Genomic DNA, 25,826 nt, shown 5'->3' on the forward strand with positions numbered 1-25,826 from the left:
AGTCTGAGGCTTTAAGAGAAACACAAAGCAAAAACTCCAAGACAAAAGCGCGGACATGTGCCAAATGAAAGGCCGCCGGAGGCTACAGATGTAAATCTCACTGCGAGAGGCAGCGGGACAAAGCCAGCGTCCCTCTGAGGGACAGTCATTGATTAAAAAGTTTACAAGCAGCAGCAGCGGCGGCTCCGTGGTTCAGGACGGGTTTTCATATCGACTGTTTCAGAAAGCTCTGAAAACTCATTTTGCTCCAGTCATATAATTACTGGTCCAAGGAAAACAATGAAGACGGACCAGCTTTCTATTTTTTTTAGGAATATCCTGGAAACTAATCACGGTTATGAGCTCAAAAGGACCTGGAAGTGCACTTGAAGAGCACTTCTGGAGCAAGTTTATTCAGCTCTGTTAAACTTCTTCACAGTAAAACACTTTGAGGGATTTAAACAGAGCTCAGCGCTGAAGGAGTATCATCATGCTGATAAATGGTCGAACAGCTGAGTGATACTCTTTAGGGTTTTTCAGATTCATCTGGGGTGTTTAGAGGTCTGTTATCTCTTTGAAGTGACACTTTGTAAATGTAAATCCTGACATTGTTCGCTGCAGAGGAGAAGTTGGGTCATGTTAACAAAGTCAAAGCCAAAGTCTACACTTTGGCTCGCAGCCTGGTCTCTCGTCTCTGGTTGGACCTGGTCCAGACTGGAACCAGTCGGTAAATAAACCAGTTCATCACAGCCTCTTTCCATTCTTGTGTGTCTCCTCCTCTTCTTTTGAGCTTTTGATTTGGTAGATTCACTCAGATTCATTCATATGAGACGACATCAGGACTGTTGTATTATTTCTGAATTCTGTAGATTAATTCTGACTCATGCACATCTTGCACGAAGCACCTTTTAATCAGAGGTTTGTTACCCAGTCTCCATTATTATTTGCACTGGGGTGGTCTACTGATCTGAAGACAACTGAGCCAAATGCATACATGGAAAACAATCCTGGAACTACAGTATACTGTCATGAAAACAAGAGGCCTGCCCTGTGCGCCTGCTGTGGTTTCTTAATGTTTGACCCTGCAGCCTGAGAGGTCAGAGACATGTTGTGATACAATAAAAATCTCCTGCAAATCACAGAAGTGATTATAATATGAAATTCTGTGCCCACGTGATGTAAATTAAAACAATTCATTTAATTAGATTTGTTTTAAATCTTATTTTTAAGTAGCTTTTATTAGTCCTTTATTTTCTCCAATGTTTCAGGGCTAAATTGCTACAGCTAAGAACAGAATTACAAGCCCTGCTACAGACGAGTGTTGGATTTTTCCTGGTTCCTGCAGTGAGTCTAAAAACAAGCATGTGAGGTAAAGAGGTGGATCTGATTTACCAACAAGTGTTTTCTTTCCTGTCAGTCAGACGTTTGATCTGTGTTTACTGAATCACAATTTCATTTTCCATGTTGTGTTTTCTCAAGGGACGCAGACACAAAACTCCTGGGGTTTCTGTGACAGTTCAGATTTTTTTTAAATCATCATTTTCCAGATATGACAAACCGCTGCTGCATACAGAAAACCGAATTAAACCCAGTAATGAGGCTCACGTTCTCTACGGAGCAGGGGCCGTCAGCCTCTGCCGGAGGTGTTTCTGTGGCCAGTTCTCCATTCTGGCATTTCACGTGCAGAGAGATTAAGGAAAGAAATCCAAAATGAAAACTACAATCTTTTTTCCCATCATGCTTTATAATTAGCCTGACACCTCGGCGCCCTGCTGCCCACAGGTAATTCAGTTTCTGGTGCTATTGTTGGTGCTGCACAAACGAGGTACACATACTAATGACCACTCATCCGTCCATCCACCCGCCCCCCCACCCCACCACCACACACACACACACTCATATTCTCCACTGGTACCGCTGTCACCTCCTGTAGCATCACACAGTCATGCTGTGATGAGGGATCTATATCCCCCATCTGTCATTTTCCCCTAGGCAAGTACACACACACACACACACACACACACACACACACACACACACACACACACACACACACACACACACACACACACACACACACACACACACACACACACACACACACACACACACACACACACACACACACACACACACACACACACACACACACACACACACACACACACACACACACACACACACACACACACACACACCTCTTGATCTGATGTAGTAGAAGCAGAGAGCGACAGACCGAAAACACACGCAAGAGTGGATCCAATAACTGTTGGAGGCCATACGTTGGGTGCTCTGGACCGCCATTATTCGCACACGCACGCACACGCGCACACGCACACACAGGTAGAGGCTTGACTCTGGATTTGCCGAGCAGAATTTGTAAGATGCATCAGGGCAAACGAAGCCCTGAGGGGAGGAGAGCGCGGCCAGAACGGATTGGCAGTCCCAGCGGTGGAGTCTGCGTCCAATCACATCCTGAGTTGACAGGAAGAACACAGATCCAGCAGAGCCAGAGGCAGAGGACGGCCGGGCGCTCAGGAGCTCCCGGTCTGACAGGAAAAAGTCAATTATACTGAATGAAACCGAGCCAGAGGGATGTGTTTCACTGCTGACTGACAGGAAATGCAAATCTCTCAGGAAAGGCTCTAAGAATTCTCCGTCTTCAGCAGTTTTTAAATCATAAAAAAAAAAAAAACATACTGTGAGGTAGATTTCTGAATTTGTTCAAAATATTTTATCTCATGACTTTCTGCAAGTGCTTCGAGCTGAGTGCGGTAATTCATTTACTGCATAGAGCAATGCATTCATAGGACTCATGTTTATCATTTTTATAATTTATTTGTCAAGTCTTTGTTTGATTAATAGCTTGTTCTTTATTTTACCCTGTCAAGCTTCAACATCACAGCACACAACCCTACAGTCAGTCCCTCAAACTATTCTTATCCAGTATTGTGCGTCTAGTTCATACGACAAACTCATCAAATGTAATTAAAGGTAATGAGAGCAGTAAGTGCTGCGGGTCCATGTTGAGTCCACTAGAAGAAAGATGCCAGCAGACAGATCGAAGTCAAGACATGATGCTATACATAGAACAGAAATTGAATCCCTTCAGTCTGGCTTCGCCCTTTAATCAACTTCTATTTGCTGGAAATCAGCTTTTTGCATCTCTGAGGTCAAAAGGAAAGTAGGCAGACTGGCAAAGATTAGAAAAACAGGAAAAAACAGAAGTGATCAATAGTGAGTGTGTCTATAAAACCAAGGAAGGCGTCTCTCACCTTGGTCTTCCCCATCTGCCACTCTGCACTGCTGCTGTCAAACATCTGCAGCAGCTGGAGGCAGCTGCTCCGGGGGTCACCTGGCACCAGGACGCCGCGCATCAGCACCTTGTATCTGAGGAGGACATGCAGGAGGAAGGATGAGCGGCCGAGGAAGCGTCAACACGTTTTTCTGTTTGTTTCAGGGCGACGTGTGAGATTCCGGGAATACCATTCATGTTTTTATGAACTTTTAAGAAGAGGAGCCCATAATCTGTACATTGGCTTGAGGAATTCTCAAAACGTTTGTCAGTGGATGTGAGAGCAGCACAAACCTGACGCAGAACTCCTGGAAAGGTCTTCGAACCGGGAAGCCTGTGCGTCGAATTTTCACCGTCTCCAACATGCCAGAGTACCTGAGCTGGTTCAGAACCACCGTCTGGTCAAAGTGGTCAGGCATCTGAAACACAGCAAAAACTCACATTAAAGCCAACTAACGCCCAATTCAAGTCAAAACATAAATTAAAGAAATAAATCATCTTATTTTACTGTGTTAAACAGTTCATTTGCTGAGCTGCAGAGGATAAAGCAGAAGCACAGTTTCTGGTGGACGGTGTTTCCTCAGCTGAGGCTGAACAGATAAAGAAGGCTTCCTCTTCCTGCCTCTTTATTTCATCCCAAAGTAAGAACAAGATTATATGTTTAAACACAAAGTCAGTGTGGCTCATCTGTAAACTTGAGCCCAAAATGAGCTCTTCTTGTAAAATGAGCTGCAAGTGAATTTTATTTATTTATTTTCCTTTTCCCACAGCTGGAACATTAAACTGCCACAGGGGGAAAACATGCTGAAGGAAGCTAAACTGTCAGCAAAAAGAGCATCTCACCACATGCTGACGTCTGTACGTAAAGCACATGAAGCTGCGGCTCTTTAAAGCCCCCCCCCCCCCCCCCCCCCCCCCCCCCCCCCCACACACACACACACTGCTTACCACTCATTCACATCTGTCAGCTCGGTGAGGGAAATACGTGGAGCGGCAGCGTCCAGCGACAAATCAAAGCCCCTCCCTCAAAAACCATACTGGAGCGACCGTTATCAGTGACGGAGTGCATTCAGCAGCGTCTCACCCCGTGACCCCGGTGGGCGGTACGGGGTGCTCAAAATAAGAGGGTGCTTTCATGCTCGGGAGTAATGCCCCCTTTATTCGCCGTCCGTTGCCCCCGATCGCCCGCTGATGGCCAATCTGAACTGGCGAGATGAAGGGAGGCCGATTCACCAGCAGATCTCCACCGACTGATTGAATGGCGCCCTTTAACTGCCAGAGTTCCTCGCCATTAGCATAACTCCCATTTGCATACGGCCGGCCAGCGCCATACAAAGCCGAGCGGTGTCAGAAGCCCAGCTTCCCTCTGCCTCCTGGCTTTGTCTCCGCCCCCTCTCCCCCCCCCCATCCCTGTCGTTTGCTCTTTTCGCTCGGTTCTTGGCCGCCTCTGGGAAGCCAGACACCAGGAGAAGCCTCCAAAGTCCACACAGTTCCCTGATCAACTTCCTGAATGAAGCTGCTACTCTCCTGTCTGAGTCTCACACTGTGTCAATGCGCCGCCGCCGCCGCCGCTCTTTTCTCTGGTCAGCTTAAAAACATCTGCAGACAAAGAGTCATTTACTCCGAGCATGACACTTTCCCCTTTAGAAAATGTTCGTTTTGTCTTTTATGCTCAGTGGGTTTAGTGCTGAAAGAAATAAATCAGCAGAAAAGGAGAGTGAAGGTGAAGAACTGAACTGCCCCCTGGCAGAGAGAAAGGCATCATGGGTGACTGGCAGGAAGCAGAAGGAAGTGACACATGAAATCAGCTCTCACAGAGGAGGGGCATTTTTCATTTTACATAAAAAAATAAACCACATCGTCAAAGTATGGGTATGTTTTAAAGATTATTTTTGAATTCATTTTTTCATGTGTGTTAAAGTTCCAATGGGGAAAAGAAAAACAAGTGATTATCAAATAAAATTTAACATTTTAGTTGAGTGTTTGACTCGAGGAGATCACAAAGCTGGAAACAACAAATGCTCCAGACATACAATGACTAGAGTCTAAATGCATTTATTCTGAGCGACCATGCGGTATCGTGGCTTCTGCAGGCAGATAAAGCTTATCACGCCTCCTCAGGCGCAGGGCAGCAGTTTGAGGGGTAAACTGGATGATTTGGCTCCAGTGGAGCGAGCGGAGCGCCCCCCTGCAGCGATGTGTGTGTGGAGGTGTCAGAACGCCGCTGCAAGACCAAGTCCTGCCAACTTCAACACTCCTCAGTCCACACGGAGGCGGCCATGCAGGGCCAGGTGGGGCAGGTTTGGCTCGTTCTCCTTCCCATCCTGCTGATTGAACAACAGATCGCCACAAAGCCACACATCAACGGTTTGATTTTTTTTTTTTCTTTTACTTTGTGAGGTTGAGTTCTGTTGTCACAAAAACTAATTCTGGTTCAGTCTCTTCTGCTGGGATTCTCTTCCATACAGCCAAACACACTGCCCACATTTCAATGAATGGAGGCCTGTCAATTTTCACTGCATTGCCCGATTCGGTGTGAATGCGGCCTAAAGACCGGGAGCCCGGAGCATTCAGCGGGACAAACGGGGGCGTGACGGCTCGCCCCCGAGGGGATTGGGAAGCGGCAGGAGTTGAAAAGGCAAACACGGAAAGACAACCGAGCACAGAAAGAGCCGTCCCTCCTTTCAGCACCAGGGATTCGCAGTGTGCATGACGCAACTGTTTCTGCTCCTTAAAGTCACGCATTGGACGCACATTTTTAATGTTGGGGATTAAAAAAAAGGTTCCAATCTTGTACAGATCTCTAGAACCACATGGAATCCTCTAAACATTCTTCCAGCTTCTGAAACTCAACCCCTGCTAGTCTTTCCTGATCGATACTTCATTTAACAGCAGTCATTTCCACAAAAAGTACCAAGTCAGTGTTTAACCTAAAGAAACCCCCAAAAACCCCTGCACACACTGGAAGACTTTCCATCAATGTAAGGATCAACATTCCAGCTGCTCTAACCAGGACTGAGTGATTGGGATCCTCAGTGCCTCTTTGTCAGGACTCCTGTTGCTTCGGAGCGTCCGCCTGCCGGGGCGACCCAGCGGGGATTACCACTCTCCGCTCAGCTGGAGCTCCTCCGCACAGTCTTCAAGGATCCTAGCGATAATGTTTCTGCTCATAGGTGGACATAAATCCAAGCTAAATCCCCGACCGCTGGATTTAGAGCTGAGCCAGGCTGAAGAGGGGTTCCTGTGGGTTTGGATTAGTTGGAGAGATCAATGGCACACTGGGAGAACTGCAGAGGTGGTGCAGCTCAGCTCAGAAAACACATCTTCTGAGCAATCATATGTCAAAATATCAGATCTAAATGAAAAATCAGGAAGAAAACTTGTCATTTCCATTAAATATTTTGTTTATCGTCATGTCATTATCTCAGTGTATTCACTGTTCATTCAAACTCAAAGCATCAAGCACCCATAAAGCAGTGTTCCACCTTAAGCATCATATTTCCTCCCTTTGGTACTGAAAGCTTTTAGCTGCAATAGTGTGATAATAGAAATATCACAGAGACTTTACATTCATCTCGCACTCACAATTCTAGAGATATATAGAAACAAAAAGAAAAAAGCATGACTAATATTGCTTCAGATTGCTCTTGATCACTTCTAAAGCAGTCAGGTTTGATAATACGATGATTTAAAATGTTTAGATGTTAAAACATTCGTGCATAAATCTTCTTACTTTTTTTGCAAATAAATTTCATTGTGTCTGACAGTTTTCCACTAAAAAGTAATTTGACTTTCGTCTGCAAAAGAGAAATTTAAAACAAAACCAAACCTAAATGCTTGCAGACAAAGCTGCTACTAAAACAAAACTCTGCTCCTCTCCTGACGCCACAGTGGTGAAAACCACTGGACTTTAAATCCATGAGCAACAAGCGTGCACTCGCCGACGCCGCCTTCCATTCAAAACACACGCATCAGGTCTCACCTTGCATTAGAGACGCCCGCTCCGGACCCTCCCTGGGTTTATTCAGATCCGAGGCCGGTGAAAGAAAACTTCCATACAAAGATGATAAAAAGCGCGATGTGTCTCAGAGCGTCTCCCTCCGCGACACACTGCCCATCTCGGAAGACACACACTCGCACACACACTCCGCCAACCACAGCGTCAAACAAAGGCTTTCAAACCCAGAACTCCACTCCCCTTTCTGCGCCGGGAGGGAGGGCCGCGGTTGCCATGGCGATGCATCTCCTGCTGAGGCTAATTTGTGCGGGCCACTTGTAGGGCCTGGCGGAGCGTGTGTGAAAGGGAGCCGGCTGTTTACATTCAAACGCCGCGTTGACTTCTCAGTCCGCTCGACGGAGCGCCGCCTCAAACCGGCGCAGCTGGACTGAAGGTGGAGAACAGCGACGCGAAACGACACCAGAGACACGAACATCACAGTCCGAGGCCGAGGCTTCGGACCTCGGTTTATCTTAACAATGGAGCTGAGAAAATTCACATTTAGGGATTGTTTAGGCCAAAACTGGAGTGTGGCGCTGATGCATTCATCTTGCTGCATCGTGTGGCTATTCTAGACTTTGCTGCGTAAACAAGTATTTCCCTTCCTTCACGCATGCAATACGCAGGAAAATGTAACTGAATATGTATGCCGTCTGATCACTTTTATACTTGGTGTATATTTGATTTTTCCTCAGATTTATTTGCCAAATTTGCAAATTAAACATTTGCTGTTATTGCATTTCCATTTGGGTGCATTAACATGACCGAAAGCCAAGTTCTAAAATTAGTGTAAGGCAACACTTTTGAGTGATTTGCATCTATTAAAATCTTGGTCAATATCTTTTCACATTTTAATCCAGAATTTCCACATACATAGCTAATCATAGTTTCATGTATGATTTCATGTTGAGGGATTTGCCTCTATATTTGCCCTGTGCAGATTAACACTGTCCTCCCCAGCTCACAGCACACAAAGATGCTTTGAGTGATCACTTTCAGAAGACCGAGAGACAGCCGATCCCAAGAAATCAGACACAACTACTGACTTTAAGACATTTCAGCGTTTAGACTGAGCTCCGACAACAACCAGAGATACTGTGGATCATGTTCGTTTTGACAGTGGCATAGAAACACATATTTAACCAATCCAGGAGCATTCTGGATGAAAAGAAAAAATCAATAAACTCAATAAAGTGTCTGCGGCCTCCACTATCAGCTGTTAATACAGTCAAAACACAAACAGGAGCTCGCTCTCCATCGTGCCGCCTGCAGATGAGTGAGGCTGCTGCGGCGACGCGTGACCGAGTCTGATGAGTGTAAATGATGAGGAAGACGGCATTTCATGAGCGACCGAGTGTGAAATGCAGACGGACGAAGACGGAAGATGCGTGTAAAAAGCTCCCTTCGTCCCACTGTTGACTACCATCAGCTCAGGAGGCAATCTTACAAACCATAAAAACATGGGTGAAAGATGTGTGTTTTGACTTTATATACTTTAGGGGTAAGACTGAAAGACCTGGCAGCTCAGTCCATTCATGAAAACAGAGACGGCTGAAGTGTCGTCCTGCTGGCCGGTGTTGGCTGCTCCCCTCTGAGGCTGACACGGCGGCCCATCTGCACCCGTCCCACCACTTCCTGAACCGTTTCCAAACCCTCCTTCACTCCGAGCATGATTTCCCCCCCGAGGTCTTCCACTTCTCCTCCTCCATCTTCAACATTTGTTCTCCGCTATCTCTCCTCAGCACATGTCCAGTCTCGTCTGGGCTTTATCTCTACCGAGCTCCACCCGATCGCTTCATTTCTAATCCTGTCCGTCCTGCTCTCTGCCAGGGACAATCTCAGCATCTTCATCGCTGCCTCCTCCAGCTCGGCCTCCTGTCTCTGAGACGCTGCCAGTCTCTCCGAACTCGACATCAGAGCAGGCGTCACCACGCTCCTGTAAACCGGAACTCTCATTCCTGCTGCTTTCCTTCTGTCGGTCCGCCGTGACGCTCGCCCCTGCTCACTTCACTCAATCCACACAAAACACTGAGAGGATATATTTGGATTTATCTAACTTAGGAGACAAATATACTTTCTTGGGAGACACGAGACTATGATTTAAAATCTCAAGGATATTTGGGAAGTCAGTCCCCATCTCTGTAACTAACACGGTGACTGTAATTCCAGAGTAAAAGCCGCTGGAGCAAAATCAGGTCCATGACCTAAAAGAACTGGGTGACTTTGATCAATATGGTCCCAAAAGCTACGGCGTGCAAGTGAACTTCAGCCCAAGGGATCGTGGCATCCATCAGTGAACCAGGAGCAGATAATGTGTAAACGCAAATCAATGTGATTGAAAATAAAACGAGCACCGTGGCAGGATTACTGAATATCTGAATACTCTGAACGCGTCTAAACATCGTATTACAGTCAGTGATTTCACAGTACGGCTGCTGCGTCTGAGGCATGTGTCCGATCAGACACAGTACACTACAAACACGTGTGTGTGTGTGTGTGTGTGTGTGTGTGTGTGTGTGTGTGTGTGTGTGTGTTTACGTACATCCTGGCAGCAATCAAAGTGAACAGCACATGCTATTATGTAGTATTTTCAATATATTGATATTTCCACAGTGACTCCACTTACCCGCAGCAGCCCCATGAGCTTTTTAAACACAACGTTATATCAGAGGACTTAAAAATAGCTCTGAGTTAACCCGTCATTCAGTCACCTCAACGATTCAAACACTGAAATCCAGCAGATTTTAGACACAAACCCACCCTGTGTTTGCAGAAGCAAACATTCCTTGTTTTACAGGTTTAATTTGCACCGCCGTGCACACGAAGGCTCATCCAGCCTCACAAGCCTGCCCTCTCATCTGACACCTGCTCAGTCAAACAGGCAGATGACAGGGACGCCTCTCGGGGGCTTTTAGGGGCCACGTGCGGTGTCCCCCGGGGACGCCTCCCCGCCGTCCCCCCGACTACATTAAGCTCCACTCAGAAGTCATCAGGCAGCCTTGTTTAACACTGGATATGAAGAGCAGAGCAGCCGGAGGCGTTTCGCCCCATAAAGACACGCTGGCTGTCCAGCTGGTCTCCCAGAGGACGTCCATCCCTACATCCACGCATCCATTCAACACCGGCCCTGTCTTTCAGGCTTCCTCCCTAAAAGCTTCACTTGAAGAACTATCAGTGACTGTCCTGAAGCCTCTGATCTGCTCATGTTCCCTTTAACCACACATCTCGATCAACCTGCCTCTTCAGAAAGTTTTGTTTATTTAAACAAAGTATGCCCGTTTGAGAAAACCACACTGGATATCTATGTATGTCCACAAATCTGTACTTTGCTGTAAAATTCGGCAAAATACTGATAACATGATAACTAACAAGGCAGACTGGACAAATATACAACCTTGACTATTTAAGATAAATCTCTAACACTGAAGAACACACTGAAAACATTAGACATAGAGAATATGACTGTTTTACAATTTAGGCACTTATTTACGACTTGTTGTCCAATCTGGGCACGAAAAGAAGGAAAATTCAAAATATCCATCTTTCATTTTCTTCAATGATCAGTGACAGAAAGGCTTTTTCCCAATCTCACTTCTATGAAATATGTGAAGGTTGTTTTTTTGTCTCAAACCACTGCTGAGTAAAATGTGGTCAAAAACAAGAGAACAGGAGAAAAAGACTCCTGACAGCTCGGGAAGAAATCTGTTCAAATAAGAAGGTTCTAATCTTAGGAAAAAAATGATTCACAAACACATGCAAAGCTTTAGACATTCAAACTTCTGAAGTGCAAATAGAAGACACCACACCCTCTTTATACCCGGGGAAACGCACACACACACACACACACACACACACACACACACAGTGTGTGTCAAACAGAGGGGCCCTCTGTCTGTGAGTGTGCATCCTGGACCACGGACCTCCTCACAGTGACGGCAGAGACGTGTTGGACCTGCGTCACAGAGTCCACAGCTGTCCACGCCAGAGGTGGACAGAAAAAGCGTTTGCATCAGAGCGCGGCCGCCGCCGCCGCCATCGGAGTGAACGTAACGACCAGAGTTAATGGCCTCCTCCACTCACAGCGCCTCACTGGCATGAAACTCAAACTGCAGTGTTGATGTGGCCCTGGCAGGACTGCATGCAGCGGTGCAGAGGGTAGAAGGCAGAGATATCTATTCACAGATTGCTGGACTGTTCAGCGGCAGCTTCGTGGATCGTTTTCTGTTCCGTCACACAGCGGATGCAGCCGCTGGAGCTCCCAGCTTCTTTTATGTCCAAATAAATGTGATATTATTGAATAAACACACACATCCATACAAAATACTGCCGGTACTCTGAGAGCAATTTATTGTAAACCTCATGTGGAGGCGAAATACGCCATCTACCTATGATGATTTTCACTTTTTTTCCTTTGACTTCTTATTTTTATGATGATTAAAGGCACTGAGAAAAAAACTGGATCAGTGTGGATTTTGAGGCAGCAGCTTGTTGGTACGTTAAATTTCTAATATAGCCCTAAAATTTCAGGTGAAATTTACAGATCAGCCATGATTGATGACCTTATTTAACTCATGTCAGCTCCTTAAAGGGGTTATAGCTTCACTTTAATCCTGTCAGCCACCTTCTGTGTGTGGAGAATATTTCACGGTGTATAAAACATAATGCATGTCTGCTGGGCTGAAAGAATTAGAGGCTGAAACAATACTGAAAATATGAAAAGTCATTAATATTCCAGAGTAGTATATATACAGTGTATTATATATTCTGTAGAAAATATAGAAAATATACTCAGAAAAAGGGAAATTAATTGGAATCATTGATTGTTTTCTGTGTTACCAAACGCAGAACATCCCCAGTGAGCTGCTGCCAACCAGAATGATAACCCATCGGTCAGTTTCTGCCTCACAGCCGACTAACAGGAAGATTTTCTTATGTAAAAAACCATCAATACGTCCTGACATCAGCAATCAATGTTCTGGCTTCAGCCTCAGCCGGACGGCAACCACCCAGCACGGCGATCAGGCTCGTCCTGACAGAGACACGAAGGGGGAATCGCCCGCAAACGAGTCTGTCAATACGAGAGCAGCGCGAGGAGAGCGTGGCCCATCGCCACGCCTCGACGGTGGAAAGCTGGCCTCACAGCGGGGGGTGCAGGACGGAGAAGGAGGGGGGCAAAGAGGCAGACAGCTGACCTGGTTTGTGATCTGAGAAATCAGTGTGAGAAACCCAACGACCAGTTAACGTGCTGCCGGTCCGAGTCGGCGCCGCTTCATTTCCAGGATGACCGCGGTTCACGCCTCCCTCTGTAACGAGTGAAATCTGAGCGCGTTCATGTAAAGCTGCTGTTCTTTCATTAAAACGGAGTCACGGTGGAATTCGTGAGCCCACCCATCATCATTTGTGTACATCAGCCTGGCATTCTCCGCTACAGCAGCCTGTTGCTAGGCAACCCAGGGTGAAAGGTCAACGGAGGGTTGAGACACTTCTCATTCCTGTCTGCCGCTGCTTGGTGGGGGAGGACTGTTTGATTACTAAATGAGGAACAGTCCACAGAAGCTGTGCCGGCGCAGGCCGGACCCCGGTCCGGCGGAGGGCTCCAGGGATCGGCGCTCACCTTGTGTGTGTTTGGCTTGATGCAGCGGATGAAGAACGGGTTGGAGGTGCTGAGAGTCGCCATCAGGGAGTGCAGAGAGCCCTGCAAGAGAGCAAAAGAAGATGCAAACACCTCCATCACGCTTCTTTAAATTCTGCTCTGGGCTTTGCTTTTATCAGTCGCTGCTCGCTTTGCCAGAATTACTCACATCCTGCAGAAAGTACTACCATATGGAGGGAAGGAACTGAAGGTTCCACCTAAAACTGTTTCTGTTAAAGCAACCATTGAAACGACGACATTATCATGCAAACTGTATGAGCATAAGCTCTTCTACCACCTGTATTCAACTTTCATCATGTCTACTAGTGATTCTACTCCTTCTGCTCATACTCATTTTTAATTTAATCACATTTATCTACCTTAATTTCTTCCTGATCACATTTTTCTGACTTTTTCCACATCTTATTTGCTGCATTTTTGACATTATGGGTTGATGTGGTGCTGGCTGTGTTTGTTTTGGATATTATTATTAATGATAGTAATTTGCTTATGCTTTATCTAAAAAAAACCCTACAATAACTACAAAAGCCATTATTAAAATTGCATCCTTCTGATATGTAATACAGCCTGTTACCATTAATAATTCAGCAGGAACTCCGGCTACGACTCACACTGCAGCCTTTAAATGCTAATAAAAACAAAACCTCTACCCTTTACTTACAGTACCGAGGCAGCTGTTATGAACCGTTTTCTGCCTTTCGGGAAATGATCTAATCCAACAGCTAATATAACAACGCCTCTACTGCTTTCAGAGAAGTCTCTGACTCGCTGCTATATTGGTGTATTGCTTCTTCACTTAGCATAAATGGAAAGTGTGAGCGTGGACGGTAAATCCCAGGTTTACTCGGGGCTTACCTTGAACTGCGAGCTGACGGTGGGCCGTCGGTGCTTGGACGTGCTCTTCAGCGTGTCCTGCTTGTTGCGGCTCAACACGTGTTCGAACAGATCATAGACGAAGTCCAGCCTGCCGAACACGACACCCGGAAAAAACTCAGTGCCTGAACATCAAACTGGATAAAGCAGCTTTCAGAACTGATGCTTCTGATATATAAGTTCATATGCATGGGCTTAAAAAAGGAATAAAGAAGTGAGTGTAAGTAAGTGTGGAATGTCTGAGCTAAAGCTGTCTTTTCAGACCATGGAAATGTTTTGTGGTGTGTGATCAGAAGTGTTCTCAGTGAACACCACCCATGGGACTGGCTGCTACCTGCTCTCCCTCAGCATGTTGAGGATGTCGTCTCTGAAAGTGTCTCTGTTCTTCTCCAGCATCCCCCGAACGTCGTACACTACCTGCAACAAGCCACAAGGGCGCGTCAGAGAGGCGAGCACAACAATGCAGAGCAGGCAGCACCTGGAAGTGATTTCACTGGGAGGCGTCTATAAATAGATCTGCTCCTGTGAATAAAACAGCACTTCTCAACAAAAGAACCGTGCACGTGAACGCAGACAGCTCTTACCTCTCCTGCATAGTGCCTGACGCCGAAGTAGTGCACAGCAACACGCGGCTTCACATAGAAAGGGTTTTTCTGCAGCACAGAAAGTCAGATGCTCAGTACTCATTTGAATGTTACCAAACAAACATGAACTTTAAAACAATATGATGAGAACTCACAACCCGGAACAAGAAGCAAGCTGATGGAAATATGACGTGTTGTCAAAAATTCAAAATATTGAGCCGCCATTACTCCATTCACTGCATTCAAAGATGCAGTAGAAAGAAAAGCAGTGCTTGTAGTTACAGAAATGTAATTCTTCCACATTGAAATCATTCCAAGCTATTTGTCTCAATAAAAACGGCGAGAGCGATTCAGGGATGTCGGCCAGAAAGACTTTGTGAACAGAATCAATCCTCTGCTGGACGCTACACTTCAATCACTGATCATCTTTGATGAAGCATACTCCCATCATCTGGGTACAGAGAGAGTCAGTGTGTTTTTAATAGAGGTCAAAGGTCACAGGTCCCTGTCACCCTAATATTTCATAATACAGATCTCCAGTCGAGGTCCAGTAATGCTGGAAAAGCAAGAAATGCTATCAAACACTATCAAGAGGAGGCTCCAGGTGCTTCAGTCTCTGTGAAATCATGTGAATGTTTGATTAATATCAGATTAAATGAAAAAAGATGGACACATCAGGAACACGCAGGGTTACCTGACTCACTAGAGAAGCTGATTGTTGATTTATCAGTCTGAGCCTGGACTGAAAACAACTCTGCATTCGATCCAGTCCGTTCTCCCTTTCAGCTCATTGATAACATATTTCACTCATTCTGACACCAGGCAGATTCTAACAGCTTCACACAGCACAAGTCCGAAGGCGATGAAGGCTTCGTACCGAGTGCTGGCTGTGCAGCTTCTCCAGCAGGGTGCCGTCGGTGGCTTTGGGGAAGTGGCTCTCCTCGTTCATCAGTGCCAGGAGACCCAGTTTCTGTGAAAACACAGACATGTTGAGCATCGACACAGCTACTGCGATGAGAGACGCCCTCCTCGCCACCCGACTTCACACTACTCAAATGAAAAACCAGAGATTTATATCGTGTTCTTTCTACTATGTGTGAAAAGTTTCATATAAATATTTCAAAATATATGAGGAAGATGGTAACCATGGGAACGCAGCGCAACCATCACTCAAGAAGCATCAATCGAAATCTCTTTTTCTTTTTTTTTTAAAGCTAGGGTAGGCGATGTTGTCCAGCTTGTTCTTCAAGCCCTTCTTGTCATCCTGAGTGAAATGCTCCTTCCCCCTGGGAGAAGTCAATACATTATGTGGACGGAAAAAATCTGACCACTGTAGCGGCCACAGGAGTGTAAAAACTCCGACCAATCGTAAGGCGCGGACCGCTCTTCAGGAACCAATCAAATCCCTTCGCCGTTCTACCAGCCCCCTGCGAGTACATGTCAATGGCGTGCGCTGGCCCTGGTTCAGAGCGCGTTGCCAAGGCGCTCTCGGCGCTCGCGGCTCGCGTGAAAAATAGAAGGAAGTGGAGCGGCGCGCTGCGCTGCTATGTGCGTTGTGTGCGGCAGTCAGAAAGGTTAATAACATTGGAGGTGATCACAAACTCCGTGCGTGCGGCGCTTCAGCATCCAGTGCGTTCGCTGCCAACGGGAGCTCCTCCAATGGGGTGGGAGCTGGGCGGAGCCTTGGGGAGATGCTACATTCCAATACATGCTAGTTTTCCAAGATGGTCGACCCTCGCTTTAATGTATCCCACAGTAGTATTTCTGAAGTCTACCTACGACAGCATGAACTGTTGTTCTGACCATAATGAGAAGCAGCAGGAATCAAACCGTCTGCATACCTTCTCTATCAGATCCAGACACTCTCCATTGTCCATCCAGTCGATATCGACCCAAACCAGGCCTTCTCTGGAACAAGCAGTGGGGAAAAAGGAGAATTAGGAAGAGAAAACAAAGAATGAAAAGCAACTAAACAATCTTAAAATGGCCTGAAAGCAGAGTTTCATCAAAGGAGAACATGCTGCACTCATGAATTCCTCTAGAACGCTCCACTGAACACAATCACATTGTTATCGTGATACAAATGAGCATTTCATGTCTGCAGGCACGTTTCATTTCTCCGTGTTGTTTTTGGAGGCATGTTCACAGGAGCAGTGCAATCCGGACTTCCAGGTTAGCAGGTCCACACACATGGCACTGTTTTACTGTTTAACCCAGAAAACAAACCCAGAGGACAAACACAGACTCACAGGCTTCAGAAGGACACATTTCAAACGGTTTGTGTAACGTGAAGGGTCAGTGTGACGGCCTCAGTCTTCTGTCTTTTAATTCAGGATATGAAATCACATTTTGAACAAACAAACCAAAGCCTGGAATAACACAAACACTAGTGCTCTCATTTCAGTTTCTCCTAGATCATGTTGAAATAATAAGTCCATAAAATTTAAATAATTGTATTTATCTGAACCACTATTTTCCAGGAAAGCCCAAAAATTTGAAAAAACCAAACTGTTACTCTCCTTATTTCAAAGCAAAGTTGAGAAAAAGCAAAGCGTATTAAAAACCCGGCACCGCGGCAGAGTGGTGGGAGAACAAAACAACCTCCACCTACTTGTTGTATTCAAGCTGCTCCAGGGAGAAGATGTGCTTGTTAAAATATTCCTGAAGCTTCTCGTTTGCATAGTTGATGTTGAACTGCTCGAAGCGGTTGACCTGTGGGGAGCGAAATTAGGCAGATATTAGTCACAGAAAACACAGACACAGAGTTAATGAAGTGAAAAGCAATGAAGCCCCGGGGCCTAAACGCCGCCTCGCTATTAACAATTAAAATGTGATTAAAATACAAGGGAAAGGGGGAACACAAAGTCGTGCTTCTGAGTTCATCTGAGTGCTTCAGAGGGGGAAATCAGTTGGATTTATTTGATTTTTTTAAAAATATAAATTGCTACAAAGACAATTATTCAGTCTTGGTTTCCATGCTGGGGCACTGAGTCATGCTCTCGCCTCACGGTCAGAATATTCTCAGTTGAAGTTCTGGCTTGGGGGCGTTAGTGCAGAGATTTGCATGTTCTCTCAGTGTACCTGTGAGTTTTCTTTTCCAGGTATTTACTCACACCGTCTAAATGTGTGTGTGTCTTGCTACATTCACAATAACAACTGGTAATAGATGTTCTTCAGCGTTCAAAATCTTCTGGAGTAAATAAAACACACCTCGAAGTTCTCGAAGCCGAAGATGTCTAAGATGCTGATGGATTTGAAGTCCTCCTTGCCCCTGATGCGGTTGTTGAGCTTGCGGATGATCCAGTTGAAACACTGAGAATAAAGTGCCATGGCCATGGAGTCTCTGGAGTCCACCGCCTGCAGAGGACAGGAGCATCAGGGCTGACTTACAGAACACAGAAATGAGCAGAAATGCATGACTGGTTGCATGTTTTAGCCTCACTGTGGCCCGTTTTAATGGCTTCTTAACGTAAAATGTCCTTAATTTAAAACACAGACACGTTATGTCGTCTTGAATCCAGTTACCTACAGACTGAGGGAAGTTCCTGAAGCCTCATTCGCTGCACGGCAACAGCAGCGGCGGGCGAGGAAGCCGGGTTTGTTTTGTTCCAACAATAACGTCCACAAACAGGCCTTTGTTGGTGCTAAAATTAGACTGATTGTTCCCTCTGTGATGAATCTGAACTGAAGCCAAAAGCACCTTTCGCTCGTCGTGCACAACATCCGACGGTCTAAAACACGGGAAACGTTACATCGGGGGGTTTGGAGCTCCAGTATGAGAGGATCTCAACCCCACTGCCGGGAAGATTTCACTTCACCTTCACATGAGCCTCCGAGTCCCCGACCAACAGAGAAAGTAACGCTCTGCACAGCAGCTCCTTCCAGACTGTTGGAGGCTGAGCTCCTCCTGACCCCTGACCCTAGCACACTGCTTTTTAACAAAAAAAACCCACCTCAGCCGTTTTGCACACCGAGCAGAACCCAGTCCATCTGTGCTGCTTCTGCCTGCTGCTCCTCTCCAGCGTCGTCTTTGCATTACACTCCTGGCACTTTTACATTTCTATATTTTCATTTGGTGTGAGGTGAGAGAGAAACGGCTTTCCTGCTGTATGTCCTGAACTCACACTGACCAAGCAATGGATTTTCATGTTTCCTAACTACATTTGACATGTTTTGTAATTCCACTAAATAGAGCTGGGCACAGGAACAGGAGCTCAGCAGTGAGAGAACGATAAAAACACCGAAGAGCTTTTCAACAGCAACGTTGCTGCAGTTTGAGCTGATCTGAGCTGCTCTGCAGGAGAGGAGAACGGGCTCACCTGTTCCACGGTGAGCGGGGTGGAGATCTCCTCGCCCCGGAGGATCATGGAGCGGTGGGTCAGAACCTCGGCCAGCTGATCGGAGTTCAGCCCCAGGAGCTCAGCGGTGCGGGTGAGAGCTGAACACATCGAGAACACAACCTGATTGTCCAGCGTTTCACAGATGACACGGTTTCTTCAGGCACGTTTTCGAACATGAGGATATTTTGCTATTACTGACTCTCATTTCAGCCCTAAATGAATTTACTGGATCAACAGTAGTTTGACGATGGTGTTTTTCGTCCTTCGTTCTGCTCCGATAAGCAGCTGCTCTCATTCACGTCACGGTCTACGAAGCGTGACCTTTGGCCCTCACGCAACATTTGCATCTGATGGTAAAGCGACCTTGACGTCCGGATGAAACACAAAGCGAAGCATCCCAGGAGAATATTAATGTGGACCTGGATCTCTGGCCTGCTGTGAACACCTCACTGAGAAACAACAGAACTCAACTGTGAACCAAGCGGCCAAACCCAGGCAGTCTGGGAGACTTCACCAGCTCTTCGTTCTCCATAACCAACAGCTAAAACAGTCTTTGACCAGAAGGAAAACAAACGGGTGTGACGGGAACCTCTCTCACCTGATTTGGAGGAGACCTGCGCCCCCCCGGCCGTCATGAACTCGATGTTTCCTGTGTGGAGAATGCCGGCCAGGAGGCGCAGGATCTCGCCGATGTTCTCCTCCGTGAACTGCATTGTTCGCATGGCGTTCTGGAAACAAGAACATGAAGGAAAACAGTCAGAGGTGGCAAGAAAGATGGCACTTTTATGCTGCTGCTGTTTTTCTGTTCTTTAATGTCCGTTCTTTACCTGAATATTCATTTTGAAAACATTTTTCGCCTTCCCTCTACATATTAAAACACAATTAACTGGATTTTCAAGTTGTTTCCTTACTTCTATGGAGAAAGACTCAGACCTAAAATTCCCAACCAAAGGGAAATCCTCACTTTACGGCTCCAGTAATTTAGATTTGCATTCAAACAGATAAACCAGAAAATGCACCGCCTGCGTTTATGAATGTAAAGTATATTTTTACACCCTCGGCATGGTGCGTACCAGAACATCGTGAAAAGTGGCGTTGTCGTTGATTGTCTTGTCGGCGCTGCAGCTGGACTGCCTCAGGTAGTGATAGCTGTCAGGATGAGTTAACCCAAACGCCTCTGCAGGACAAACATTCACACATAATCACAACCTTGAACAACTATCCTGCAGACCCTGAGATCACAATACTGACGGATCGGTTTTAAACACGGGTGATATGTTCCTGACCTTTCTGCTGGTTGTTGCTTCCTGCTAGGATGGCGTAGAAGATGTGGTAGTTTCTCTCTCCGGGGTTCTGTCGGACCACTCGGTTCTGAAAACAAGGAGGAGAATCAGTCAAACATGCACATTCACATCAAAACAATCAGGCTCATGCTCAACGTTACATGCCAAGGATGCATTAAAAAAGGTTTGAACAGAGGTAGAAGTTTAAAGAGGAGAAATTCTGCTCACCTTTTCTAAGAGGTCTGTGATCAGGAAGGTGTTTGTCAAGGAACACAACGGTTCTGGCAGCATAAAATCACAGCAACGAAAAACTATGAACAAAAAGATCCTCTTTTGAACAAACAGCTATAAGACTTCCAGAGCAGGAAGCCATCGACGAGCTTAGAATGAATGGAACAAGAAAAAAACTTAAATATTTTGACCAAAGCATTAAAAAGTCGAACATTTTAAGCAACTATTTTGCTTTTTAAGGGACGTTTGCTTCTAATCATGAGTGTGGGGCTTTAACCGTTTCTTACTTTCTCACATTGTTCTGCACATATTTCCCCTTCAAAGCAGTTTTTCCGACCCTTCAAACGTCTTTCTACTTGGAAATAACCCTCAGAATAAAAGCCACAGGTCCAGAAAGCCTCGGCCGCCTCACACCGAGTGTTTCAGAGGATACAGTCAACGATCCGGCCTCCCTCGATGTTCCCCTTCTGGCTGAAATGCAGCTGGACAAACTTCCCGAAGCGGCTGGAGTTGTTGTTGTAGACAGTCTTGGCGTTTCCAAAGGCCTCCATGATGGGGCTGCGGAGCGAGGACGGACGGTGATCACCGGGCTCACAGCTTTACCGTTAAAACGCTGACCGACAGCGAGCCGTCACCTGCTCTCCAGCAGCGCCTCCTCCACGTGCGACGTCTTGTCCCTGGACGAGATCTCCAGCGAGTGCTGGCTCATGGCTGACAGGAACCTCAGGATCAGCTTGGTGCTTTCCGTTTTGCCAGCTCCACTCTCCCCGCTGAGGCAGACAGAAATAAAACCAGGAGATCAATGGGAAATCTGAAGAACGGCCCAACAGGAGGGCATCACACTCAAGCTGTCATTACTGACATTTTTTTTGCATGAAATTTGAAGTTGTTGAATAAAGTGCGACTCGGTTTGTCCTCTGCTGACCGGTCCAGGCTGCACCCGGCCCTCAGCAGCTGGAACTGGCTCCAGTCCCTCAAACGCACCGTCAGATGAAGTGGTCAAAAAGATGGATGAATACGCCTACTAAATATGTTTTAACCTTGGAAATCCTTTCTGCAGAAATTATCAGTCCAAATCAGGCTGGCTAATTTATTCTCTGGCAGCACAGTTCAGGTTATTAGTTAGAACAAATGTCTGCTGCATATTTAATGCCCATCTCCGGAATGAGTCACATTTGGCACAGACTCAGCTGAAAGCAGATACTGTGGATAAATGTGCTTCACCTGATCCACTAGATGGCAGACTGGAGACAGTCAGAGGAGGCTGAACACCACCAGCAGACACTCAGCATCTTTAACAGAACCCAAATGAGAACCAACACCAGGTCCAAGAATCCAGAGTAATGTGTTGGAACAAGAATGTATGCCTGAAACATGTAAGGCACTTCATCAGAAAGGAATAAGACCTCTTCATTGTAAAGGCAGCATCACGAGGCCGTCGCTACACGCTCCACAACACACACACATTCACTCACTGCAGTGACGGCTGCGATTTTGGATTTCGAACCACTTGACAAGCTTCAGCAGTTAAATCCGCAATTATGGGTTTCCTGCATCACATGCTTTGTTTACACGCTGGATCTGAGGCGCTTTAACTCTGGAGAGTGTTTACCGTGCTGAGAGCTTCACGCAGGATGCTGAGCCTTCAAACAGGCTTTCCGTCAAATCTCTCAAATACTTGAAATGTGGCCTTGATTAGGTTTGCCTCACCTACCGAGATGAACATAGAACATCAGAGTTTGAGAGGCTTAAGATCTTACTGTGTACTTGGAATTTGAAAGAATTGACAAGAATCTAAAGGTCATTCGATTGTGAGATTTATCCAAGAAGTATGTAAAATTTCCACAGCACACGTTTCCCTGCCTGACTGAAACTGACCAACCGAGGCCTGAGGCCCGAAGACCCCCCCAGCCCCCCCCCCCCCCCCCCCCCCCCCCCCCCCCCACACACACACACACACACGCACACACACCTCTCAGTGACATTTAGCATGAACCTGGCAACGCAGCAGGCACAGTGTGAGTCTCAGGTAGGTCATGTTAATTATCAACCAGGAGCACCACGACCAAAACACCACTAAACATCGACTGGTACGAATAAAACAGGCCACAAAAAGAAAAACAGCCAAAACATCAGCTTTGAGCATTTTTGGACAAATTAATATTGATAAAGTACTTTAAAAACGTCTCTCCTGCCATAAGCAGGTTCAGTTTTGTCGTTTTCCTTGAGCAGACTCGTGTCTGTCGGCTGGTTTTTCTAATCCAGCGTCCAGGATACACTGCAGCATGTTCTAACATCCTGCAGGTGGTGCTTTAATTGTCGGGTCTTGTTCACAGATGTCAACATCTTCTGAAGGTACATGCGATTTAATTCAGGAGCAAAGCTCCTCATTTGGATAATGGCTGGGTGGATCGTCTGAGGGTTATCCCACTGTTTCATCTCCCGATGCCAGCTCCTCGATACGTCAGACGCACAAGGTGCTCTGGAGATGGAAATACTGTCAGACGCCCGGAGGGTCTCAAAACTCCTTATTCTGATGCAAAGAGAAAAAGTGACGCTTCTCATTTGACAAAAATAAAAAAGGCGGAACATAAAAAAACAGTGAAAAAAAAAACAAAAAAAACCCTGCACCAATAAGCTCCAAGCACACCCAAGTATGAAGGTGCTGGTTTAAATCAAACTGATGGCATTTCAATTTAGAGAGTGCAATGATTCCAGGAATTTGAAAAGAAGAACCAAAACACACACATTCTGAAGCTGAACGGGAAGCAGGGCTGCAGGGTGAGGAGCTGCTCTGAAGGCGGGGCTCGCTCTGCACAGGTCAAACACACTCACCCTCACACCTAAAGGCCGTTAAGAGTCAACAAGCCTGAGAGAAGAGAAACCTCTTCACACACAGGAAGGCGTGGGGACATGCTCACTGGAGGTGAGAGCTCTGGGAAAACCAAAACCAAAGTCTGCAGCTTGAGGCCTTCAAGGCCTCGAATTTTGAAGTTTTTTAAATTTCTTCTTAGCTTGAATTAACATGTTGCTGTTTCTACAAAAAGACCTACTAGTAAACATAATGATCCGTACATGAGAGCTAAAGCAGACCCCCCCCATCTGGCTTTAGGAAGCGCCGCTTGTTTTCGTCCACTTGTATAAATAAAGCTGAACTTGACGGCCAGGCGTCCTCCATGCCGTGTGAGAGGTTACGTCCCGGGTCCTGATGGACAGACACCAGGACTGCAGATAAAGTAAACTCTGGGGACGCCTGGCCGCGGCCTGAGACGCGAGCGTGAGGACAGATACGACGGCGTGTTGGTCTGAGGTGTAAACATCCACACAGGAAAAGGAAATCAGAGGAAGCGCAGAACAGCCACTCGAGGCTGAAGTGACCGGCTTCCTGAAAGCTGCCGTTTGGAGCATTGCTGATGTATTTATGCAGGTAAACCCACCAGGAGGCTGAAAATGCTTTTCATTAGTCCCTCCAGGCTGCCGGCGCTGAAAAGTCACTGTTGTGGGTCTCTGAGCACGACCTCTGACCCCCGGCGTCTCAGGTTGCTTCAGGAAAGGCATCCGGTGTGAAACTTGTGCCAAATCAGATTTACAGGCCACATTATCTACTGTGGCGACCCCGCAAGGGAGCACTCAAAACACAATCGCTCAGTGTCTCGGCCAATCAGCGACCTGGAAAAAGACGTGCACGGCGGCAGAGGCGGGCAGGCTCGTCCCAGGAAGGACGGCGACCGCAGACGCACAGACTGCCGTCACGGTGCAGTGCATGACAGTTCAACGATGAGCCTCTTTCAAAAAGTCACAAACATTAAATATCAATCATCTGCCTGAATGTTTCTGAGGACGTGTGTTTGCATGTTGAGTCTCTGTTTCAGATTCAGCTCACAGTAACACACGATGACCAGCTTCCTGACTCCAACTTTGGACAATAAATCGATTCAAAGGAAGCAACACAGCTCACTGGTGCTTTGGATCTTTAAAGGATTTCAGCTGTGTGGCTCATTTGAAAAGTTTAGACGATAAAGAACAACAAATCTGAAAGGACGTGTTCAATGTAACTCATTTAAAGGAGAAAGAGCGAGAGAGACGGAGCTAAATAAGAGCAGTGCAGCAGCTTTGTATTAATCGCTGGCTCTGAGCATGCTACTGCCACCCAGGGTAGAGAAAGAAAGAGGGGGAGAAAAAAAAGCTCAACAGGCAGAAAGGAAGGAGTGGAGTGATTGAACGTGTTGGATGAAGCGCCGCTCCGCTCTGGACCTCACCCAGGCCCTTTGTGCAGGAACAGAAAGCAGCAGAAGCTGAGAGAAAACCCTGAGCAGAGGAGAAACCGAGGCTACAAGAGAAACTCAGAGACAGAGAGTAAATCCATCAGCTTATCATTTTATGGGCTCAAAGCTGAGAACTTTGTCACTGTGTTTAAAGATTACACCGAACTACCAGTGAAGACATTTAAACTAGCAATAAAGCAGATTTCTAATTGTATGAATGCATGCTTGAAGTCTACAAAGCCTTTCTGCAGCAACAATGCAGAGTAAAGATGTTCCTTCAACTATGAGCGTGAGCTTTGATTGAACCTTTGTCTTTAAAATGGCGCTGTGGGTCTTTGATGAAGATATGCAAGATAAACATTGTACAAAAAGTAGACAAATCTGTGTGTTTGCAAAATTTTCTTTAGTGTAATGACACAATCGAGTAATTTTCTCTTGTTTGAAATCCTCTGAAAGTCCGTGGAAAGTTAAATAACGGAGCTTAATGTATTCATTTCACAATCAGAGTCTTGTTGAAAACCTACATCCAACTCTAGCAGTCCGGTCACTTCCACATTCACAGCCAAGAAACATTAACACAAGGAAACATTCCATCATCTTGTGGTTATTTATATGTTTATGGAATAAAATTCCACGTTTTAATTGATTTAAAGAGCACTCTAGTCTTCCAGGTTCCTCTGCCAGCTTCACAGTCCTTTCAGATGGGTCAGTAACCTGAGGAAAGGGCTGAAAAACTGAACAATGACCAGGAAAATAAGACGATTCACAGAGTGATGATGAATCAAAACAGATGTTAACACATGATACAATGATAAACAGTCACACATTCGACAGTCGCCTTTAAAAACTGCTCAGAAGCAGCATTAGGCACAGTTCACACACTCTTTACTCTGCTTGATCGAAAGCTTTTTTCATCACAGCCTGAATCTGCTCCTGAAAATACATCCGACCCCTGAAAACCTCTCCGGCATGTTTTTCCAAGGCTCTGCTGCGCGGCTGGTCTGACCCCCAGATGCCTGAGTAATTAACAGGGCTGGAGACTATTGGGTTTGACCCCGCCCCCCTCTGGAGTCAGGGGGTCAGGGACACTGCTGGGTTCTGCCTACATCCTAAAGACCTGGAAGATCAACTGAACTTTCTACACAACATTAACCAGGTAACCTACAACCACCGGCTGTAAAACCTGAACCGTCAGAGACAAACTCTCACACAAGGTCAGGGATCCGCCGGGGCCGCTGGAGACGGGAGCGCTCGGTCTGCTCAGCAGGTAAACCGAGGATGAGACAAACCGTTGACTCAAAGCTTCAGGAACGCTGTTCTCTGAAG

General features: G+C 46.3%; 1 protein-coding gene across 1 annotated transcript in view; it reads right to left on the reverse strand.

Moving 5' to 3' along the window:
- Positions 1 to 25,826, reverse strand: part of myo10 (myosin X) — an 88,359-nt gene that overhangs the window by 12,841 nt on the left and 49,692 nt on the right. The window contains 17 exon segments of the mRNA XM_030114890.1: positions 3,255 to 3,369; positions 3,569 to 3,693; positions 12,886 to 12,966; positions 13,780 to 13,888; positions 14,132 to 14,214; positions 14,382 to 14,450; positions 15,259 to 15,351; positions 16,223 to 16,289; positions 16,993 to 17,093; positions 17,592 to 17,738; positions 18,701 to 18,819; positions 19,320 to 19,449; positions 19,795 to 19,898; positions 20,008 to 20,092; positions 20,233 to 20,246; positions 20,669 to 20,793; positions 20,871 to 21,005. Coding sequence (XP_029970750.1) covers positions 3,255 to 3,369; positions 3,569 to 3,693; positions 12,886 to 12,966; positions 13,780 to 13,888; positions 14,132 to 14,214; positions 14,382 to 14,450; positions 15,259 to 15,351; positions 16,223 to 16,289; positions 16,993 to 17,093; positions 17,592 to 17,738; positions 18,701 to 18,819; positions 19,320 to 19,449; positions 19,795 to 19,898; positions 20,008 to 20,092; positions 20,233 to 20,246; positions 20,669 to 20,793; positions 20,871 to 21,005 — 1,702 coding nt within the window.

This window comes from Salarias fasciatus, chromosome 18, assembly GCF_902148845.1.
Source record: "Salarias fasciatus chromosome 18, fSalaFa1.1, whole genome shotgun sequence".
Classification (NCBI taxonomy): domain Eukaryota; kingdom Metazoa; phylum Chordata; class Actinopteri; order Blenniiformes; family Blenniidae; genus Salarias; species Salarias fasciatus.